Below are 24,296 nucleotides of genomic sequence, written 5' to 3'. Positions count from 1 at the left end.
CGGAAAGAGGGCGCGGGGACCATCAGGCGGCCGTCCCGCGGGCTGAGCGTCGACCACCCTCTCAAGGTGATGGGACAGTGGACAACAATTTTGAGAAGTGGTGACCAAGGCCGAGGTGTACTACTTACTGCGGTAAGACACATCTGTCTAGCAGCCACAAAGGCACACTCCCAGACGGGGATTGGCGGGGACCGGAATGTGTACTTGAGAGGCTCTTTCACCTGTCGTCCGGATCCCACAACCTCGACTGTGTTACTCCGGTCTGGGCACCTAACTTGACAACCAGAGGCAGGCTGGCATCAAAACTCTCATAACCCACAAGAGTTGTAAAAACAGATGTAATCTGCAAAGAGAGCACAAGCCCCAAACCCCTTTCAGCCCTGGATGGACGACCAATTAGCCCCAGGGATACCTGGCCAGGCATCGCCGTAAGTAATGGAACCTCATATGCATATTTTCACATCGTGGACAATGCATTAAGAACAGAATGAGACAACAGACATTAGATTGAATAAAGAAGTTTAAATTTTTATTTTTATGAAATACATGCCAAAGTATAAGACAACTCAAAACACAGGAAATGTTGTGCTTGCAAACTTTATATTTCAAATAGTATTGCAATCCTTCGGGGATTGCTTTATGCGGTGCTCATCAAACGGCAGCAAAGTATGTCTCTTCTCAAAACAGCAATCTGTGGAGAAAGGGCATCCCCCTACTAGGACACCAGGATAGAGGAGTTCATAGTGCCTGCCCATCGTCAGTGAGAAGTTGAGAAAAAAGCTCAATGTTCCGAGAAAAGGTCCATCATAGAAACGGGGCAAGACTTGGCGTTATGAAGATAAAACCTCTGGTCTTCGGAGAGGGTGCCTCACTTCCAAGGAAGCTCTGGAAAATACAAAACAGGGAGGTTGGCCTTGAGGAAGACCAATTTCTCCACGGAAAGCGGATCCAGCAAGCTGCGGTGAGGGGTCACGACATCGCCGGCCATGCTGAAGACCCTCTCGCTCTGCATGCTGGTTGGAGGGCAGCTGAGGAACTTGCGGGCAACATTGGCAAGATGCGGCCACACGTGTTCACGAGAAGACCAGTAGGCCAACGGATCACAAGATAGATTCTCCTGCGGTTCCTCGAAGTAACGGTTGACGCTACACTCGGCAGAATCCACCTTCCGTAGCTTTGAGGAACGAGAAGCTCCCGATTGTACCAGAATGGTGACCATTTCCCCAAATAAATCTTGCTGAGGCTGCTGCTGCTGCCCTTGCTGCTGAAAACGCTGCTCTCTAGAGGTCGGAATCCTATCGCACGGCACTTCCGGGCTGTCGGACTCGCCACTGGCGCTAGTGCTAGGGGTGGCAGGCATCCATCCCAGGGGGCCCATGTGCTGCTCTGCCCCCCCCCCCGGCGACACACTCCTCCTCGCGCACAAGGTTGTCGAGACGTGCCTTCCACTCCGGATAGTCTTTGGAGCAGACGGTGTCCTTCAACCTCGGATCACAGATGGCTGCTATCATATGGACATAGCTGTTTTGCAGCGGCTCCAGACGTGAGATGGTGTCCCACTCTTGCTTGCTCAGAACAAGCTTGCCAATAGACGCAACCAAGGAAAGGGAGATTCCATGGACCACCTTCTGCTGCTCCACCATTCTTTCTAGCATCTTGAAGGTGGAGTTCCACCGGGTGGAAACGTCCTAAAGGAGCTTGTGTTGCGGTAGCCCCTCCAATTTCTGTCTGTCCCTTAGCTCTCGGGCAGCCTTGATGCTGCGGTGGAAGAACCCGGCGATCTTGCGGCAGCGTTCAATCAGCTGTGAGAGGTGTGTGCCACCGGCGGAGGCCTGCTGCTGCTCCTCCATGCTCTTGAAAGCATCCTTGACCGTGTTGTGCAGCAAGTGTGCCAAACATGTAACGTTGGTGAAGCCAGCGCTTTCAACTGCCCTAATCATGTTTTTCCCCGCGTCAGTGACCATGAACCCCGTCCTCATTGTCTCCGGATGCCTTGGTGTCCAGGCCGCCATCATGTCCGCGAGGATCTTGCAGATTGTTTCTGCCTTGTGGTCTCTATCAACACCCTCCAGGGCGAGGAGGGCCCAGCGCTGACCGGTCTCCACGCTGTCCCCTTTATTCCACCAATGTGCGGTCAACGACAGATAGGAATGGCCACCCCCAACACTTGTCCAAATGTCAGACGTGTAATGGATGTGCCCCCCAAGGGCGCTCCGCAACATTGCCTCTACGCGTACCTTGCAGGCCTCGTACAGCCCCGGTATCACTGTCCTTGAAAAGGTTTGTCGCGATGGGATTTTGTACTGCGGACACAGTAGTTCCACGAATCGCACAAAGCCTTCTTGCTCTACCATTCTGAAGGGATGGTGGTCGAGAGCCAGCATCTCTCCCAGACGCTGAGTGATCTGCTCAACGGAGGGCGCTGTTCCCCCTGTTCTCTTCCTTCCAGTGGAATGGCCCCAATTGTCCAGGGTTAATTGAGACCCTCTCCCAGCAGACCGTAACGGAGAAGAAGGAGAGCTCAGGGTGCTGCTAGCGGGGCTAAGGGATCCCCCTCCCAAGGGAATTGAAGGATGATGTCTCTTCATGTGGTACCGCAAGTCAGTGGTGGACAAATGCCTCATGTCTTTACCCCTGCTAATATGCATCCCGCAGTGCCTGCACACAGCCAAGGAAGACTGTTGGGAATGGACCGCGAAGTGGTCCCAGAGGAAAGACCTCAGCCTTCCCAATGGCGGGGGCCCCGGCGGCCTTTGTGGGGTGCTCACAGGACTGGGGGCAGAAGGAGTGGGTTGCAACATGACGTCCTCTGTGGGAACGGCATGAGTGGGATTGCCTTCTTCCTCATCATCATCCGATGAAGTCAGTGTTAAGGGAAGCCTATCTATTTCTTTCTTAATTTTTATGTCCGGCGCGAGGACAACGACACGACCCAATTGTCAGACCCCTGGCTGCTGGGCACCAATAACCGTACACGGAGGCCAATCTCTATCTAATATCTTTATTAAGGAAATATTAAAAAGCAATAAAAACAAGTGAAGAAAATAGTTCAGGAGCAGACCTTTCAAATGAGGTCAAATCTAGTCCAAAAATGTGTTGTCCAATAAATGATATTAGAGTTCAGAGTTTTAATCCACTTGACCGAAACACACACTTTTGCCAAGCAATAGTGTGGGGAAATGTCAGAGTCTTAGAGTCCAATGAAGCTTGACAACAAGGCTGGAAATAAACTTGGTTCTTGGCTAGGTCCGTGACTAGAAACAAGGCAAAACGTGAAGCATGGAGCAGGGTCCGTGGTTAAACAGCAAGGCAAGGCAAAGGCTTGAAAGCTTGATCCGGGAAGCAAGGAACTGGGGTTACGAAGTCCACACACGATCTCTCTCCTGAAGCTGATCAATTGACTCCGCAAAGAATCTCCCGCGACAAACACCTATATTGGGTCTCGTTTTCCCGCCAACAAATCTCTTTCCCTAGAGAACAAGAAGCGAAACCCAACTCTGTCCAGATGCAAGACTCCTTAGAATTTCCCAAGGGAAGCAGGCCTAATCAGCTTGTTGTTTGGCAGCGATCCGTAAACTCCTCCGTTGGGCCTCTCTAACTCCTCTGTCTCTAGAATAAGATTCCTTCCTGGGAAACGGAGGGGAGTTCTGCCCAAGGCCTGTTTTACTGAATTCTTGAGGGCAAACATCAACATCCGGCAGGTGAAGAGACTCCGGCTCTTGTTGAACCGGCGAAAACCCCATGTTTTCATCTTCATCTGCCAGAATAGTACTAGGAACAGGACTACAAGGCCCATGAGGCATCACACCAATTCAGAGACGTCCGTGGCAGCCTCTGATACGGGTGGCGGTGTGGTTTTATCACGGAAGGAACCCTTTTCTGACGTCGACCCACTGGGAACACGCCCTTCCACCATTTGTGTTTGCACAGCACTGCCCTCAGGAGCACCCCTTTGTTTCCTTCCAGTGCCACCCCTCGTTCCTCTTCCCGAGGCCAAGCCTCTCCCCGAAGTCTTGCGGGAACCACCTATTCCCCATGAACGCTTCATTACAGTGCTCTCGCCGATGAACTCCCCGAAACAGTTCCGTATGTTAAAATAGTTTATTTCAACCGACAGAGCCTTTGTAATTTGGACACGGGCTCTCGAGATGAACAGAGCCTCTTTCTGTGATCCCCCTAGACTGGAGGCCAATGCCTTCCCTTGAATGTCTAACTGGGCGTGACGGTAGCACATGCTGGAATGCACACGTTCTTTGGAAACTGTTACTTCCAATGGACCCTTTTAATTTTGGAAAGCTATGTGTGTCTTTGAAATTGATGCAGTAACACTCAGCCCGGGGACTTGGGATTATAAACGAAGCGTGAGGTAAGCTCAGCGCTTACAGGGAAGCAGACGTGGTTAGAAAACTATAATTTTCAAGCTCCCTCCTTTGCAGGCTTGGAAAGCCTTATATGGGTTTTATTGCTTTGTTCCAGAAAACTTTGCAAAGGAAAGGCAAAAAGTGAACCTCCAAAAGGAGAAGCACCCCAAATCTCTGGGGTTACAGGGAAAGAAGCAGTGCACAGTGCGCACACACTCCTTAGCAGGCTTGCCTTATATGGGTTTTATTGCTTTCTTCCAGAACACTTTTGCAAAGGAAAGGCAAAAAAAGTCAACCTCCAAAAGGAGAAGCACCCCAAATCTCTGGGGTATCAGGGAAAGAAGCAGTGCTGCACACACACCCCCTTGCAGGCTTGGAAAGCTTTCTATGGGTTTTATTGCTTTCTTCCAGAACACTTTGCAAAGGAAAGGCAAAAAGTGAACCTCCAAAAGGAGAAGCACCCTAAATCTCTGGGGTTACAGGGAAAGAAGTAGTGCTGCACACACACCCCCTTGCAGGCTTGGAAAGCTTTCTATGGGTTTTATTGCTTTCTTCCAGAACACTTTGCAAAGGAAAGGCAAAAAAACTCAACCTCCAAAAGGAGAAGCTCCCCAAATCTCTGGGGTTACAGGGAAAGAAACAGTGCTGCACACACACCCCCTTGCAGGCTTGGAAAGCTTTCTATGGGTTTTATTGCTTTCTTCCAGAACACTTTTGCAAAGGAAAGACAAAAAAACTCAACCCCCAAAAGGAGAAGCACCCCAAATCTCTGGGGTATCAGGGAAAGAAGCAGTGCTGCACAGTGCACACACACCCCCTTGCAGGCTTGGAAAGCTTTCTATGGGTTTTATTGCTTTCTTCCAGAACACTTTGCAAAGGAAAGGCAAAAAGTGAACCTCCAAAAGGAGAAGCACCCCAAATCTCTGGGGTTACAGGGAAAGAAGCAGTGCTGCACACACACCCCCTTGCAGGCTTGGAAAGCTTTCTATGGGTTTTATTGCTTTGTTCCAGAATACTTTTGCAAAGGAAAGGCAAAAAAAGTCAACCTCCAAAAGGAGAAGCACCCCAAATCTCTGGGGTATCAGGGAAAGAAGCAGTGCTGCACACACACCCCCTTGCAGGCTTGGAAAGCTTTCTATGGGTTTTATTGCTTTGTTCCAGAACACTTTGCAAAGGAAAGGCAAAAAAAGTCAACCTCCAAAAGGAGAAGCACCCCAAAAGCCCCAAAGCTAGCGGTTACAGGGAGGGACGCAGACTCCTTTGGAAAATAAAAATTCCCAACATCCACAGCAAGGACTCTGCCCCAAGCCAATTTCCCCCCAACACAATATCTAACCGGCAACAACCAGCCACTTTGCCCTCTGAGCTTCACGGCGCGCGCGCGACCCACCCTCTCTCCTCGGTATCCCAACCCAGAGAATGGCTTGGCTCCGTGCGGAGGCGATTTTTATAGCGATTCTACACGTCGACGGGGGGACGCTCGCCCCCACCTTTTTTAGCCATCGTGGAAGACTCTGATTGGCAGGGAGCGGGAGCCATGTTAGGCTGCGCTAGGCTCCCGTTCATGTTAGGTTGCAGAAACACACACACGCACGCACACACACACACACACACACACACACACACACACACACATATATATATATATATATATATATATATATATATAAAATATTAAAAAAAAATTGGAAGGAAAAAAATTAACGAAATTTTTAAGACACAAATGCAGAATGGGCCAACGATGGATCGTATTACATTGCCAGTTGCGCCCAGGGAAAACGTTTCAATACTCGTGTCAAAAAACGGGAACATAACGAAATTATAACGGTATGACAATTTTTACGACGATATGGACAACCCTAATAGATAGATGTGAAGGTTTTGTCTTTACAAAATGTGTGTACCAGTGTGTATGTGTTTCCCTCCTCAACAGTCTAGATGTCAGCTTTTTCCTATAGTTTTCTGAGAGGATAGGGAGTTGGCAGACACCAAAAACAGTGCGCTCACCACTATTTTATGTGGGTGACCACTACCGCCATGCACACACACCACACAAAATCTCAGAGCGACACTGCATCCTTGATCAGGACAAAAACAGCAGTCCGGTTACCAAAATTGTGACTGTGCAATATCTGAGGGCTGCAGTTGTGAAATGATTTATTTAATGTCAGGAGTGACTTGAGAAACTGCAAGTCGCTTCTGGTGTGAGAGAATTGGCTGTCTGTAAGGACGTTGCCCAGATGTTTTGATGTTTTACCATCCTTGGGGGAGGCTTCTCTCATGTCTCTGCATAAGAAGCTGGATCTGACAGAGGGAGCTCATCTGTGCTCTCCCCAGATTCGAACTGGCAATCTTCAGGTCAGCAATCCAACCTTCAGGTCAGCAATCCTGCCAGCACAAGGGTTTAACCCATTGTGCCATCGGGGGCTGTGAAAAATAAGTGAAAGACTATGTAGGACTCTTTTCTACCTGTGCAGCAGCCAAGATAAGTCCTACATCAGTATAGCAAAAACATCTACTCTAAACACACACCTTTTCCTACACAGAATGAGCCTAGTTAGATCCTAGTTATAACAGAAGCCTAGCTCAGCCTCTTCAGGGTCCTAGTTGTAACATAAAAAGTGATGAAAATCATGATTGAATGGAGAGCTACAGTGTTGTAGCTTGGCTGGTGGCTTGTACATGATCTTTTGTTTGTTTTCCACGAGATGGGCTATTCAACTATCTGTTTCTCTGGCCCTCATCTGTGAGCGATAACATGTTTTGCACAAGTGCCTTCTAACATGCTTGAATGCGTAATAATAATGGCCAGGAATTTCTTCTGACTCACTTTAGATGTAGATTGTTAGTTTCTGTTTTCTGTTTATGGCACATTTGCAGGCTGGGTTCTTTTTCAACTAAGTAGCCACTGAGGATGCACAATTCAAAATATACTGTTTCTCAAAGCATCTCTCTTCTTTGCTTGTTTGCATTTATACCCAGATGTGTGTGCATTTTCATCCGTAAAATGCTGGAGTAATGTGATTCTTATTCTCCTTTGCCAACCATCCCTTTGCATCCCTGTTTAGTTCCCCTGTTAATGTTTATTTGTCTAGTTTGTGCCCCGTTAACTGAGATAGTAGCTTTGTTTTCACTATATAGTTCTTTTATTACCTTACATACTCCCCCCCCCCCATATTGCTTTTCTTGTTCAAATATTTGTGGTCTAATGAATCAAATGCTTTGCAAAAGTCCAATTTTAGTATGAGTACTTTAGATTTTTCTTCTGTGGCATGGTTCAAAATGTTCAAAATATTCCTTATAGGGTCCGCTAATTTCCTGTTTTTTACGAATCCGTATTGATCTTCATGAATTATCTCTGGAATTATATCCTTTGAAGATGGCCAATTCTCTCACACCAGAAGCAACTTGCCTCAGTTAGCTTCTGACACGATTAAAAAAAACACCTACATTGTTGGTGTGTAACCCATAAAACCTTCTCTTAAATTGTATTCCATTTTTGGATTGAAAAAGGTTCTCCATTCCTTTATTTATTTTTAATGTATTACAAAGCAACTCAACTAATCATTAACCCTTATGTTCAAGTATCCTGCTTGAAATGGGGGATGTTTCATACTGCAATTTTTAAGAAAGTCTAGATACTATGTGACACTATTTTTTAACTTTTCCTTTACAGGAAAAGACAACGGTGAAGCCCTTCCAGAGTCTATCCCATCAGCTCCTGGGACACTGCCCCATTTTATTCAGGAGCCAGATGACGCATATATAATTAAAAGCAACCCTATAGTGTTACGCTGCAGAGCTGCACCTGCAATGCAAATCTTCTTCAAGTGCAATGGGGAGTGGGTCCACCAGAATGAGCATTTCTCCGAAGAAACCACAGATGAAAGTACAGGTAAGGGAAGGATCAGTTTCCGAAATTGTTTTTTTTCTCTTCGAAACATCTCATGTGTCATGGTTTGAAAATGTAGGATGTAAGATCCAAACAAGAACCATATCCTCCTACATTTCTTTTATAGGGTGACAGTATGAAAACTGATCAGAGAAATAATAATAATAATAATAATAATAATAATAATAATAATAATAATAATAATTGTATTTGTATCCCACTCTATCTCCCCAATGGGAGATAGGAGAAATAAAATGCTCATAGATTTTCATGTGGAGTAAAAAAATTGAAGAAATGGTTTGGAAACTAAATAATTTAAGTCTAGAATATTGAGATGGTGATATAGTTATGCCTTCATTTGTATATCTCATGCTTAAAGATAATTTGTTGTAGAATGTACCTGCATAATGTATTTTCCCCACATTAGATAGAAGGGCAGCTTGACCACCTATCTAATGATGTTAAACACAGAAACTTGCAATAGTGGCATAATTAGATAGCAAGTAATTATAAAGCTGGATAGGATGTTCAGAAATTATAACAATATTTTATTGCACCCACAACAAATCCAATATCCTTTCTCATTTAGAAAGACCCCTAAAACAATTGCAAACCATTATTACAAGACGGTTGTGATGTCTTGTAATTTCAGAGGTCTGTTTTATTATTAGTTCACTCCTTCTTTTTCTGTAACTCTCCAGACTGGTAAAAAAACTCTCTGCCTTTGAAATAATAAAGTAAATATAGCATCAACATAAAAGAGGAAAGAGACGAGGGAAACAACAGATCCTGAACAGAGAATAGAGACTGGGAACAAGGAGCACAATATAGAATCACACATATTTTAAGCAAAATCGGATTTTGGAATACACACAGATACAAACTGAATAGACACGAGTATATGTTAAGACTGCACAACCAGTTTTCTTGAACTTCAAAACCAGAACTGAATTATCTCAATTCAGAGTGATATAGATTGTTGAAGAATCAGAATGGATTAGTCTGAATTAAGTATTTAACCAACCCTCATGTAGTGAACCTTACCTATTAGGCCTAGAATGAAGCCTTGGTAACAGTGAGTGAGGCAGCCTCCATTTTGTTGAGGAATGCCGGGCAGCCATCTTGAGTGTGGTTAGAAAGGGGAAGGAGCTTAGAGAGAGATTCTTAGGATTGGCCAACCAGAGCAGATGGGAGGAGCCAAGTCTTAGAGTGCAGAAAAAAAAGAGCTCCAGGCAGTTTTGGAATTGGGAGTGTGTGTGTGTGAGAGAGAACAGAAAGCTGTGGAAACTGACAGGCTAAGTCAGGCAGTTTGGATCTCTTGGGGGAGATAACTCAAGGGATTGTCTCTCAATATTGGGCTGGTTAATAGAAGGACTCTAGGTTAGAGTTAATTAACAACCATGGGGAACTCGTGTCTATTCTCAGCAAATAGAGCAAGGGTTTTTGTGACCCAGGAGTCCCCAAACTAAGGCCCGGGGGCCGGATGCGGCCCTCCAACGTCATTTACCTGGCCCCACCCTCATTTATAATATAATATTTTTATATCCGTTTTAATAATATAATATATTATATATACACTAGCTGTGCCCGGCCACGCATTGCTGAGGCGTTGTCTGGTGGTGTTGAGGTAGTGGTGGTATTGAATGTCTGTTGTATGGTTGTCTTTATGTTTAGTATGCACACTGAAGTGGATTATATGGCAGTGTGGAGTCAAGATAATCCAGTTCAAAGCAGATAATATAAGATTCCAAATGGGTTATATAGCTGTGTGGAAGGGCCTTGAGTCTACACTTTCATATAATCCAGTTAAAATCTGATAATCTGTGGAAGAGGCCTATGTGAGGCCTAACTGTGCCTGTCCCCTGGACTGAGTAGGTTGCTAGGAGACCAAGTGGGCGGAGCTTAGCCTTCAAACTGGCAGCAATTGGATAAAAGCTATTATTCCTCTCCCTGTAATTAGGACATTATTTTTCTTTTCTTTTTGTTGTATGAATGTAGAGCAGGGGTACCCAAACTTTTTAAACAAGGGGCCAGTTCACGATCCTTCGGACCGTTGGAGGGCCGGACTATAGTTGGCCACTGAGCAATAACAACAACAACAACAACAACAACAACAACAACAAAGAGGGTTGGAAAAGACCCTTTGGGCTATTGAGTCCAATCCCCTTCTGCCTTTGTGCACCTAAAGCAAAAGCAAAGCACCCCTGACAGATGGCCACCCAGCCTCAATGTTGTAATAATAATAATAATAATAATAATAATAATAAGTGATGTTGACTGGCTATATCTGCCTAGAAGATCAGGGGGCAGAGGACTCTTACAAGTAAAACAAGCAGTCAAAGAAGAAGAACATGCCCTGGCAGAATATGTCAAGCAAAGTGAAGAACCTGCTTTGATTGAAGTCAAAAATCAGAAACTCCTCAAAGCACAGCAGACAAAAAACCAGTACAAGAAAACCACACTACAAACTAGAGCTGACAGCTGGCACAACAAAACATTGCATGGGAAGTTCCTTGACAAAATTGAAGGAAAAGCTGATAAGGAGAAGACCTGGCTCTGGCTCACAAATGGGACCCTGAAGAAGGAGACAGAAGGCCTGATCCTTGCAGCCCAGGAGCAAGACATCAGAACAAAGGCAATTAAGGCCAAGATCGAAAAATCAGCTGATGACCCAAAGTGCAGACTCTGCAAGGAAACCGACGAAACCATTGATCATATTCTCAGCTGCTGTAAGAAAATTGCACAGACAGACTACAAACAGAGGCACAACTATGTGGCCCAAATGATTCATTGGAACTTATGCCTCAAGTACCACCTCCCAGCAGCAAAGAACTGGTGGGATCACAAACCTGCAAAAGTATTGGAAAATGAACACACAAAGATACTGTGGGACTTCCGAATCCAGACTGACAAAGTTCTGGAACACAACACACCAGACATCACAGTTGTGGAAAAGAACAAGGTTTGGATCATTGATGTTGCCATCCCAGGTGACAGTCGCATTGATGAAAAACAACAGGAAAAACTCAGCCGCTACCAGGACCTCAAGATTGAACTTCAAAGACTCTGGCAGAAACCAGTACAGGTGATGGGCACACTGGGTGCCGTGCCAAAAGATCTCAGCCGGCATTTGGAAACAATAGACATTGACAAAATTACGATCTGCCAGTTGCAAAAGGCCACCCTACTGGGATCTGTGCACATCATCCGAAAATACATCACACAGTCCTAGACACTTGGGAAGTGTTCGACTTGTGATTTTGTGAAACAAAATCCAGCATAACTATCTTGTTTGCTGTGTCATACAATGTCATAATAATAATAATATAATAATAAGGGTTGGAAGAGAACCCTTGTGCCGTGGGGGCCGGATAAATGGCTTTGATGGGCCGCATCTGGCCCCCGGGCCTTAGTTTGGGGACCCCTGATGTAGAGGCATGGATGAGGGGTTGTGCTGCCAAGTTTAGTGTTTCTGGGATGTGTAGTTTTGTTGTTTTGTCCGCTGCCCTGATGCCATCACTCTTTTATATATATAGATATGATATTGATAATATTATCATGTTATACAATGTAATACTAATAATAATACCATATAATAATATTAATTACATGTTATATATTACACTAGCTGTGCCCGGCCACGTGTTGCTGTGGCGAAGTGTGGTGGTATGGGAAATAAAATATTGAGGAACTGGTGGTAGTTAAGGTAAAGGGTAAAGGTTTTCCCCTGACATTAAGTCCAGTCATGTCTGACTCAGAGTGTTGGTGCTCATCTCCATTTCTAAGCCGAAGAGCCAGCGTTGTCCATAGACTCCTCCAAGGTCATGTGGGATGACTGCATAGAGCGGCGTTACCTTCCCGCCAGAGCAGTACCTATTGATGCACTCACATTTGCATGTTTTTGAACTTCTGGGTTGGCAGAAGCTGGGGCTAACAGTGGGGGCTCTCTCCGCTCCCCCAATTCAAACCTGCAGCCTTTCGGTCCAGAAGTTCAGCAGCTCAGCGCTTTAACACGCTGCGCCATCAGGGGATATTATTTCCTAAAGGTTGTGAATATACAATATTTCTGATTGGTTTTTTTTTCTGTTGGAGGCAAGTATGAATGCTGCAATTAGGAAAAATGATTAGGATGTAATGGCCTTGCAGCTTTAAAGCCTGGCTGCTTCCTCCCTGAGTGAATTTTTTGTTGGGAGGTGTTAGCTGGCCCTGATTGTTTCCTGTCTGGAATTCCCTTGTTTTCAGAGTGGTGTTGTTTGCAATATTTTATGTGCGTCTACTGTCTGTGGCCCTGAGAAAACAGAGGATTTGCCAGACTTTGATGATGGGAATACTTTGTTGGGAGGTGTTAGCTGGCCCTGATTGTTTCCTGTCTGGAATTCCCCTGTTTATTTACTGTCCTGGTTTTAGAGATTATATTGTTCTGCATTATTCTATCCCAGTAATTATTTCATATTAAAGTAGAATCTCACTTATCCAACATTCACTTATATAATGTTCTGGATTATCCAACGCAGTCTGCCTTTTCATAATCAATGTTTTTGTAGTCAGTGTTTTAAATTCATTGTGATATTGTAGTGGTAAATTTGTAAATACAGTACAGTAGAGTCTCACGTATCCAACATAAACAGGCTGGCAGAATATTGGATAAGCGAATATGTTGGATAATAAGGAGGCATTAAGGATAAGCCTATTAAACATCAAATTAGATTATGATTTTACAAATGAAGTACCAAAATATCATCTTAGACAACAAATTTGGCAGAAAAAGTAGTTCAATACACAGTAATGCTATGTAGTAATTACTGTATTTATGAATTTAGCACCAAAATATCACAATATATTGAAAACATTGACTACAAAAATGCATTGGATAATCCAGAACATTGGATAAGCGAGTGTTGGATAAGTGAGACTCTACTGTAATTACTACATAGCATTACTGCGCATGGAACTACTTTTTCTGTCAAATTTGTTGTATAATATGATGTTTTGGTGCTTAATTTGTATAACGATTACCTAATTTGATGTTTAATCGGCTTTTCCTGAATCCCTTCTTATTATCCAACATATTCACTTATCCTGTCGGCCTGTTTATGTTGGATGAGACTCTACTGTATATTGATAATCTTATATTATCTGCTTAGAACTGGATTATATGAGGCCCCTTCTACACAGCTGGATAAAATGCACACTGAAGTGGATTATATGGCAGTGTGGAGTCAAGATAATCCAGTGCAATGCAGATAATGTAAGATTATAAATGGGTTATAGAGCTGTGTGGAAGGGCCTTGAGTCTACACTGCCATATAATCCAGTTAAAATCAGATAATCTGTGGAAGAAGTCTAGGTGAGGCCTAAATCTGCCTGTCCCCTAACTGAAGCCTGGCTGTCCCTTGGCTGGTTGCTAGGCAACCAAGTGGGCATAGATTAGCCCTCTAAACTGGCAGCAATTGGATAAAAAAAAATTATTGCTCTCCCTCTAATTAGGACTTTATTTTTCTTTTCTTTTTGTTGTATCAACCTGGAGGCATGGATGATGGGTTGTGTTGTCAAATTTCGAGGTTGCGGGGCCTGTACTTTTGTTGTTTTGTCCACTGCCCTGATGCCATCACTCTTTTATATATATAGATATAATATTACAGTATAGTGATATAGTTCAATATAGTAATATATAATGCTAATATTGTGCTATGCTAATAATATAATATATTGTATGTACATACAGCTGCTCTGAGTTCCCTTCGGGGTGAGAAGGGCGGGATATAAATGTAGTAAATAAATGTAGTAAATGAATAAATAAATAATTTTAGACTTAGGCTCGCCCACTTGACTTGAAGGCACACAACAACAACAACAACAACAACAACAACCCTAATTAACTTGACTATCTCATTGGCCTGATAGGTTTATGTTGGTTAAAATTGTTTTCATTTTAAAATATTTTATTGTTCTTTCATTGTTGTTGTTGTTTTGCACTACAAATAAGACTTGTGCAGTGTGCATAGGGATTTGTTCGTATTTCTTTTTCAAATTTGGCCCCTCAACAGTCTGACGGATTGTGGACCGGCCCCCTGCTTAAAAAGTTTGAGGACCCCTGTTGTGACCAATAGATAGATTGGTTAGTTGGAACTGTTTGAAACTAAGTGAAGTAAATCTGAAACATACAACTAAGTTAAGCTGAAGAATATCTGTAACCAATTACGCTTATGAACCTCTCTGAAGTAATCATTTACCTGTTTTCAAGAAAATAAATTTCTATTTTATTTTCAACTTTCAAGAGCCTCCACAGAGTCTATTTTACACCAAGAAGCCTTAATAAAAGTTCCAGCAATACAACAATAAAATACCACAGAAAAGCCTCATAGTGAACAACAGTTTGGGAGCCAGGGGTGGGAAACAGTGTGGGCAGTGAATGGGAGAAACTTATCTCGGACACATTTAACAACAAAAATCCTAAAGACATTTTAAGTTGGTGGCAGCTACCAGTTTTAAAAGCAAATCTGTTATAATTAGCCTCTCCCCGCTTTGCTCATTTCCTTTATATTGGTGGCTGAGGTGGGATAATATTATTATAAACGATTCCACACCCCCCCCACCATCGTTCCGTTATATTGGTGGCAGCGGTGGGTTATTATAAAAGACTCCCCCCTGCCTCAATTTGCATTATACCTCAATTTTAGGATAAAAAGGTTTTGTTCATTACAGTATCTGCTTATCAGGAGTGTAAAAATCTTCATTTTTAAACCGTAAGTCATATCTAATTTGTACGTTTTGTATATGCAAACAGATATTAAGAAACACAAGGTGTGTGGGGGGGTCCCTGAAGTTTCCCCATTGGCACAATTACTTAACAAAAAGTAATGAAAAAGTAGTTAACTCATTATAGTTACAAAATGGACCTCGTCCGATTTCGGAAACGCTTTTTAAAAAATCCTCACACCCTCGAATTTCATAATGAGTATTGAAATGTTTTTTTTATTGATCACACAGGCCTACTGCTTATAATGGTAGCATATGATTCATGTTGATAGTTAATAATGTTATTCTTTTCCAGCCTTTTATCTTTTCATAATACAACAGTGTTGTTTGTTTTCAATGCCCATTGATGTAACCCTGGTTGTATTACACACAGTTACAGAAATACTTTTTGAAAAAATGATAAATATAGATGATATTTAAGATAACATAGCTTTATTGTGTTTAACAGTCAGAATATAATATAGAGATAACTGATAAGTGAAATTGGTTTCACTTATCTTTGAATTGGATATTCCAGTGCTCGGTTTTAATCCAACTCTTTATTCTCTGCCATCTACATTGTTGTTATACCTTAGAATTATTATTACCATATAATTTTATAGCATCTACAACTTAAATGAAATAAATACATTAAAAAGTGTTAAGCTTTTAAAAGTATGGACTAGCAAACTAGATTTTAGCTTCAATTAATCATTAGCGTTTTACAATGGACTGAGATCCTGTTTTTTAATTAGGCACATTTAAATTACCAGTACAGGTATTCTAGCCTGCAGGCATCTAATCTTCAGAACAGATGAATTCAGTTGTTCAGACAATTGATGTTGTATGCTCCCTTCAGTGGCTCAGCTTGATCTTCCTTTCATTTATTTTATTTATTTTAATTAATTGAGTGTTGGTTGGAACAGAGAATAGATAAAGACGTGCACCACTGGGAGACATAGTGTATTGTGGATCCTGGTACAACAGTTTTGGGTGTGTGAGCGAGGGAAGGGGGGGGAGACAAAACACTTTCCAATCTATTTCAGTTATACAACAGTAGTCACCATTATTGTCCATGTCAGTTTTAATGTTCCCATACTCACAATAAATTATTAATAACCTATGTACACAACTAGGAATGTTGCTGATTCTGCCTAATGATATCATACATTTACTCGACTACTACTACCTCTTCTGCTTCTTCTTCTGCTTCTGCTTCTACTTCTTCTTTCTGCTTCTTCTTTCTGCTGCTTCTTCTTCTGCGTCTGCTTCTTCTTCTGCTTCTCCTTCTGCTCCTGCTACTGCATTTCATCCTTTCTCCTCATTTATATTTCTTTTGCTATCCATATTTGTATTGCTGTAGACATTTTAAGATCAGCAATGGAGTTTACCCAGCACTTCTTATTGTAACCCCTCAAATGAATAGATCCTCTCCTTCTCTTTAACTCTAAGTATGTTACCAGTATGCATTTAAAAAAAGACAGTGCTGTGTTTATTTGTTCCATGACCCAAAGCTTTACCCTTGACTTATCCACAAGTCAAAGCAAAATCCCTATTTTGTCCCTATAACTTGCCCTCAACTCAGTCATGAGTTAGTTATTGTATACACAAGCATATATAGTTAATAATTGTAATAGAAGGTGAGCTGCAATTCCATGGAAGAATCTGTTGTTTAGGTATCTTCACAGATCAGAAACTGCTATTATCCTGGGTGGAATGAACTAAAGGATATAAATTGCACAAGAATGATGATTCATATAATGGAAGAGGGCAACAGTTGGTTTAAAATAGTGGCTTGAGTGCCGTGGATGCTCACTCATGCTCAAAAATGCCATTAAATTATTGCTGTCAAGGGTCTTACTCTTCACAGATGTATCATTTCAGAAATGTGTGTGATAACATGTGTTGCTATTCCATCACTTCTCTGATACTGTATGGTTGTCAGTGTCAGAAGGTTGGGCCAAGATTTGTCTTTTCACTGGAATAAATACTTGAGTCTATGCAGCTAAAAGTGTTGTGAAACTGAAACTACCATTTCACCTTCAATGACAAGTAACATCCATGTACAATTATGCTCTTTCACTTTGTCCCCACTCTCACCTTCAATGTGAGGAAAACACTGTTCTATCTCAAAGAGTTGTTTGTAAGTGAAGTGCTTTGAATGGCGTAAGGTAGAGATTCTCCAATCTTGGTCCCTCAATTTTTATTTTTATTTTTGGACTTCAAATCATATGAAGTCAAGGCAACATCGTGATTGATCAAGGGTTGTGTAAGGTGCAGCTCAATTTGGAATAGAGTTGGTAGTTTAGGACCATTCCAAGACCTGATTTTTCCAGCTCAAATCTCATAATTTAGAGACCACCATTGGTTATGTAATCATGCCTTATGGATTGAATAACAAGCATGTGTGGTTATAATTTGTCATTCGCACTAATATGCAGAGAACATATTTTTCTTTTTTTGGAAATCAAGGTAGAAATCTTAGCTAAAGGCAAAGTGAAATGAGGGGATCGCTCCTTATCATTTACTTTAGAGAGGCGGGATTAGGAACATTTAATCTAGCCTATTTGCTTCTAGCCAAAGATGTAGGCTGCGCAGAACAAAGTGTGTACCCTGGCTCTGTGACTGGGAAGGAAGGAGGAAACTAATTCAGTATCTATTTGCAAAGATTTTCCTCTGGAAAGTCTTGGCAAATAGCAGCAACAACACAATTAGACTTTGCAAACTGAAGCAAGCTCTTGCATTACTATCAGAGCAGGGGATCTGCACATAGTCTTTTCTTCTTGCCTGGAGCTGAACTCACCAAAACTAGAAACCTTCATTTCCCACTTGCATGAGACCCACAAAAAAGCCAAATCTGTCCGCCCGACCTGTGACTTCTCAAATCAGCAAAGTGAAGCAGAGGGAATGCATCTTTGCTTTCTCCTGCAACGAATCCTGCTATCATTTCAGTAAAATGATTGTTTGCTTGTTTAAGGGGAAGAGGTTGGAGGACTGGCAGAGGTAGTGAGATGAATTTCCCAGCTCAGATTTTCTCAGAATGGAAAAGAATTTGCAATGATTAATTGGCCTTTTCAGATGAGAACTGCACATCCCCTGAAGCTGCTTTTCAAGGCTGAAAAATCCTTTGTGTGGCCTGACTGACAAAACCAAAACCCAGACATCTCTCATATATAATGAATATGCTTTGCTGGCCTTAATAGAATAATGCCATATAGATGATATACTTGATTGATGGGATTGGTCCTGATTGGCCAATCCAAGAAGTTATTTGGACAAGTGATGTAATTCAAAGTCTGTCCCTTGCTAGGAGTATGTTGCATTCTGATCACTGGGTTGAATATATGTATGCACATGTGAGCACTGTTTTAGAAGTGGTGCATAGGGGAAGATACCCCACATTCAGTTGACTTGCTGAGAATGTGCGATGGGAAGATATATGTCAGGTAGGATGCAAAGGAAAAGGGCAGTGCAAGTGCAAGTGCTTTGGCATGTGTGCAACTTGCAATTCTGTACACATTGGGGTTGTTGTATGTTTTCCGGGCTGTATGGCCATGTTTCAGAAGTATTCTCTCCTGATGTTTCGCCCACATCTATGGCAGGCATCCTCAGAGGTTGTGAGGTACCTCACAACCTCTGAGGATGCCTGCCATAGATGTGGGCGAAACATCAGGAGAGAATACTTCTAGAACATGGCCATACAGCCCGGAAAACATACAACAACCCTGTGATCCCGGCCATGAAAGCCTTTGACAACACTCTGTACACATTTCTTTTCAACTCTCCTGCAAACAGCTTTGTAGTAGTCAACGTGAAGCAGTCTGGGTGAAGCAATTTCAGATTCCTGTTTATCTGTGTGCCAGTATCTATCCGAAGCCATGTATAAACCAAATTTCCATCATGTTAATTTAGTCATGTAACTTGACTGTATGGTTCTTTCTAACAATAGCAATGATAGCAGCAGTTACACTCCCTGGCCCTGATCCTGACTATCATTGTGCAACATTGGAACAGTTGCTTGTTCCTCCTGCAGTTTATGATTCAGTTTCATTTACGGTTATAGCAGTGTTTGTTTATTTCCCTGTGTGCATTGACTCATTTTCTTGGAACATCTGAACACATTCAATTCATTGGAAAATACTGTATGAAAGAAAAAATGGTTGACTGACAAATACCTGGTGCCAGGCCATGAAGTGCTGTACAGTTATTTAACCTCACGTAATTGTATTTTCTCAAACTGGCCTGCTTTTTGAATTTATTTATCTATACTCTCTTTTCCGCCAAGAAGTAGCACTTAAGGTTACAGACAGCATTAACATTTTAGTAAGAGCCAGTACAATTACAGTATAAAAATAGGTTAAATCACAAGCATTTCAATTAAAGCTTAGTTCAAAGCAAGAACAGTTAGCTCAAAACATTTTCCAGCTAAAGATGCTTGGGATTTTGAGATATGTGCTTTTATCGTATGGCTTGATGCACAGCTGTCATAGTCAGGTGCAAAGCCAAATTCAGCTGTTCCCTGGATTTCATCTTCAAATATTGGAACAGAATTCCCAGCAGTTTGTACATAGCATAGTTTATTCAGAGCAAGTAGAAGAAGCGAGAGGAAATACCCATTGGTACATACATTCAAATACTGTTTTGTGAGGAGTTTATTTTGGCAAAAATGCATAGAAATCTAGCAGCAGAAGCAATATAGACTAGATGTAAACTCTGAAGACGTTATTTCACGAGGCAAACAAACCCACATGCTAAGTAAAGATTTAGAGTAACATGATGATGATGATGATGACGACGACAACAACAACAACAACAACATTTATATCTTGTCACCATATCCTGAAAGGGACTCAGGGTGACTTACAAGCACCTAGTAGTGCAGTGAAAAATGCAATACAATAAAACACATAAGAAAAATACAGTAATACACAAAACAATGGTAAACAGTAACAATGTCAATAACATAAAACAGATGTACTTAAAGGTATAAACCCCCAATAATTAAAATGCTCAGTAAAATACAGCAATGGCTGTGGTTAAAAAGGTCATATCAATTTCATTCACGTGAGTACCCAAGTCAAACAAAGTGCTTGGTCCACAGGAATAAATTAATGTTAATCCTAATACAATGTTGATGTTAATATTTAATTCTATTTATTTATTTCCAGCATTTATACCCCGCCCTTCTCACACTGGGGGACTCAGGGCGGCTTACAACAGTTGGCAACATTTAATGCCAAGAACATATTAATAAAACAAAAACAGTACATATCATCAATTAAAACTATAAAAATACATCACTAAAATACATTATAACATTTAAAACATATGTAAATTAGATCAATTTGTCTAAAAACCTCATGCTTCAGCCTTAAATCGGACCATGCCGACATTATCGTATTACTCGTTAAAAGCTTGTGCACACAGCCATGTTTTCACGGCCTTAATGAAACCCAGAATATGCTCATCTGTTGAATCTCTTTTTCCATAAGATCTGATAATGCAAATATCCCATGTGAATGTATTTCAGGGATGGGGGAAAAAAATAAATTAATATAGTCTTCAACTCTCCTGATCTGGCAGAGATAATCCCAACCAATCTTCTGCCATCCCCATTTTTCATCTGTTTTTAAGTTATCTGGGTTTCTATCTCCTTCTCCCATTTCCCCCCTTTGTCCTCAGTTTATTTATGTTTCTACAAACTGATTGAAATGCAAAAGCGAGAAGAAATAAGAGAGGCTGGAACCCTGCCTTCCCCCCAAAGGCCCAGACAAAAGCAAACTCCCCTTTCTTTTGCCAACTTGGCCATACTCCAGTGTTGCTGGACACATTTGTCCTGTGAGATATTGGAGTGTGTGAGATAAGATTTTTTTCTGCTCAGGGGAAGGAGAAAGCTCCTCCTTTGCCCTGCATTTTAAGATTCTTAAGCTTTTGTCTCAGATTGGTTCTTAATATTTCTGTTTCTGGGTATTGCCAGTAGGATGAAGACCTGCTAAGAGTAACTAAAGTCTCCTTGTCTGATAAAATGAAAAGATTACAGCAATAACTGTTGTCAGCATTTTTCTCATTTAAACAAATAAAGCTGACAAATGATGTAGTTGGGTGCTGTTCTGTTATATTTAGCACATAGCAAGCAATTATTCATCCTTTGCCAGTATTGTTCTGTCTGCTGCGAAACCACTCAGCAGTACAGAAAGCTTATTAGCATAGCACTACCAGAGGCATCCATTCCACATTCTTTGAGGCTGCGTTGGATGACAAAGGATGATGCTTATAATTTCCACAACAATTTAAAGAGCTGGACCACCACTGTGAATCGAAATTACCTAAGGTATCAAAGGAACAGCACTCGTTTCCATTTATTACACAGTTGCACTTTCTCAAATTGATTAGTTCTTTCCATCTAATTTCCATTATTCGAGGGAGAGATGGTCAGAAGTTTAACATAGTAGTAAAAACAATTTCCCTAGAAAACCAGACCCAACCTTTAACTAGTATGCTTATTTTGTGTGTTAATATCTGTAAAAAGTGCTCTGCTCTATTCAATTTTTGAGTGTATTGAAGAAAGCATTGGCATTGGGATATAGCAGTGGTTCCCAACTTGTTGTCCCCAAGAACTAAAATAGGGTCTTCGGCGTCACCGTTACTACACCATTGCAATGAGAGCAATTGGTCTCGTGAAACCCTCTTATAGTGCCGAGGCAACGGCAATGTCTGGAGGGGAGAGGCTGACTACACACAAAAGGCATGATGACAAAGCTCATGACTGCTGCTTCTCCTCCTCCCTCCCTCACCCTGTGTGGAGCCATTCCATAGGTGCCTTAGTGTCTTCGTTTTTAGGCCTGTTCCTGGGGTTATTTGGGGTGCTGATTCAGAAAATTGCATTGGATAGACCACATCAGCTCTAGATTATTAAATATGGTTGTCTGTGGGCGAGCAGGTGGTGACTACTGGTTGGCATATGTTCTGTATTAGAAACTAGAGCTGATATGGTCTATCCAATGCAATTTTCTGAATCAGCACCCCAAATAACCAAACCGAATCTAAAGTTGACCAAAAACTAATTCGTAACCCTTTTGGTACTAATGTTGGTGAGTGGTCCCTGGTCAAAGTGTTTCCTGGCCAAGTGGTCCCTGGTCAAAAAAAAGTTAGGAACCACTGGGATATAGGGATGTTGGTATATCCACTTAGATATGGTCCTATAGGGTTGACTTAAACATCCATCGCCCTCTCTAAGCTCAATGTGCCTCAAATAATTCTTGTGTTGATATAGGGACCCTAGAACCATTTGTAAGGTAAAAGGAGGTCAGTATTAGCAGACTAGTAATTATGAATTTTGTCTCAGTGTCCCTCAGTTGCAACAGGATTATGGGAGGTCTTTACCAGCAGAAATGTGATTGATCCTTGAAATGTAACCATTGGCTTCATTTGCAAGTCTAATTGCCCAAACTCCTATTTCTAACCCAGTTACAGTATTGACAGGAAAACGTGTTAACAGCTCTTAATTATGTGCTGAGTGTTTTGGTTTGTTTGACCCTGAAACAAACAAACAAATGAAGACTCTAGAATTTAGGTAGAGTGTGCTGCTCTTGAAGTTTTAAAAGAAATAAAAAGTTGATGCATATTAGAGATGTAGTGAATCCTTTGGAACCCCCTATAGCACAGCGGGTTAAACCAATGAGCTGCTGAACTTGCTGACCGGAAGGTCCGTGGTTCAAATCCGGGGAGCGGGGTGAGTTCTGCTGTTAGCCCCAGCTTCTGCCAATCTAGCAATTCGAAAACATGCAAATGTGAATAGATCAATATGTACCATACCACTCTGGTGGGAAGGTAATGGTGCTCAATGCCAGCATGAGGCTACATGACTTAGGAGGTGTCTACAGACAATGCTGGCTATTCGGCTTAGAAATGGAGATGAGCACCAACCCCCAGAGTCGGACATTACTAGATGTAATGTCAGGGGAAAACCTTTCTCTTTACCTTAGTGGATCCTTTGGTTTCTATTATGTTTCTGTTTTTTGAGGTACAGGTTTCTTTCTTTCTTTTATGGTCATAATACTTGCACCTCAAAAAAGTACACATTTTTGGATGTTTCCTCTCAATACATACATTTGTATAGTACTTCGTTTTATTGATTAGCCCATGAGCCATATCAAAACACTTGACAAACACACTTGACACATACTCATACAGCATACAACACACATTACAACCAAAGTTAAAATAAACAAGCTGTTAACAAGGGGTCAAGATCTAGATCAAGTATCTGCATCACACCTACAATTTACCCCAATCAACTCCAAATATGCAGTTCCCAGCTGAGTTGCTTTATATGAAAAAGGTCAGTTTTGAATGTTATTTTAGCATTCTGGCCAGCCAATAAAAATGTACTTTTAATATAGGAATCCCAGTGTGTCTTTTGTATAATGTATGATCCAAGATATTGGTTTCTGTCTTTCTTATACAAGTTACAGCTAAACAGTCCGTGTGTGATGTCTTCTACGTCTGATGCTCCACAGATACAGAATTCCACATTTGCTAGGGTTTGGGGAGTGGAAAGATGCTTTCTTGTTTGCCATTTTCTCTTGCATATTATTTCCTTTTTGAATATTTTAATGCATCTGTAGTGCAAAAGCATAGACACATATACACACAATCACACCTGCCCTCTTTTCCCCTTGCTCCAGCTTCAACTTGATGATGAATTATTGAGAACTTACATTATTTCTACATTGTTGTTTTTTTTGTTACATCTTCAGATGAATCTGTATTGATTTTCCCAGGCAACATTGAAGAATTGAAGCAAGAAAGAAAATGTGTACTCAAATTGATAGTTCTCCCATGAGCTTGAATTTATCATAACCGGAAGTTCAAGTATTTCTGTTCAGATGGAGAGCCAATAAAATGAGAGGGTGAGAGTAAGAGATAAGCTAATTAAGGAACCTTCAGGCTGAATTGTTATTCTAAAAGGTTTATATTTCAAAGGGGGAACTGTGTGTGACTGATTTTTCAATTAGAAATGTCTGGTTTGTTCCCATTAAAAACAATTCATATATATATAGGGGGGGGGGGGGAGTGGGAAGGAGAGAAAAAGGAAAGAAGAGAGAGAGATAGAAAGGTCTACATCTACATTAGGCCCTACCTGTTGTTTTATTTTAAAAAATCTGTGGGTTTCATCACCACTTTTTCCTCTTTGTTTCCCTAGAGCAACTAGAACTGAGTTAGTATAACAAGGACTATATAAATGCCCTGCTCATTTTTGTATGTTGGCTGCATGTTGACATTGCTATAATCTATAAGGCTTT

At 41.6% G+C, this 24,296-nt stretch overlaps 1 protein-coding gene and 1 long non-coding RNA gene across 6 annotated transcripts in view; one reads left to right on the top strand and one right to left on the bottom strand.

Moving 5' to 3' along the window:
* LOC134293458 (uncharacterized) overlaps nucleotides 1-9,385 on the bottom strand; it is a 40,014-nt gene extending 30,629 nt beyond the window's left edge. The window contains exon 1 of the long non-coding RNA XR_010000410.1: nucleotides 9,298-9,385. This is a non-coding gene — a long non-coding RNA (uncharacterized LOC134293458). The remainder of the gene's footprint in view (nucleotides 1-9,297) is intronic.
* unc5d (unc-5 netrin receptor D) overlaps nucleotides 1-24,296 on the top strand; it is a 371,567-nt gene that overhangs the window by 165,796 nt on the left and 181,475 nt on the right. For all 5 annotated transcript variants that reach the window (XM_008116035.3, XM_008116034.3, XM_062961018.1 and 2 more), the window contains exon 2: nucleotides 8,038-8,256. In XM_008116035.3, the coding sequence (XP_008114242.2) occupies nucleotides 8,038-8,256 (219 nt within the window). The remainder of the gene's footprint in view (nucleotides 1-8,037; nucleotides 8,257-24,296) is intronic.

The sequence above is a fragment of the Anolis carolinensis genome, unplaced genomic scaffold (genome assembly GCF_035594765.1).
Source record: "Anolis carolinensis isolate JA03-04 unplaced genomic scaffold, rAnoCar3.1.pri scaffold_8, whole genome shotgun sequence".
Taxonomy (NCBI): Eukaryota; Metazoa; Chordata; class Lepidosauria; order Squamata; family Dactyloidae; genus Anolis; species Anolis carolinensis.
This window is presented reverse-complemented; position numbering and strand designations above follow the sequence as displayed.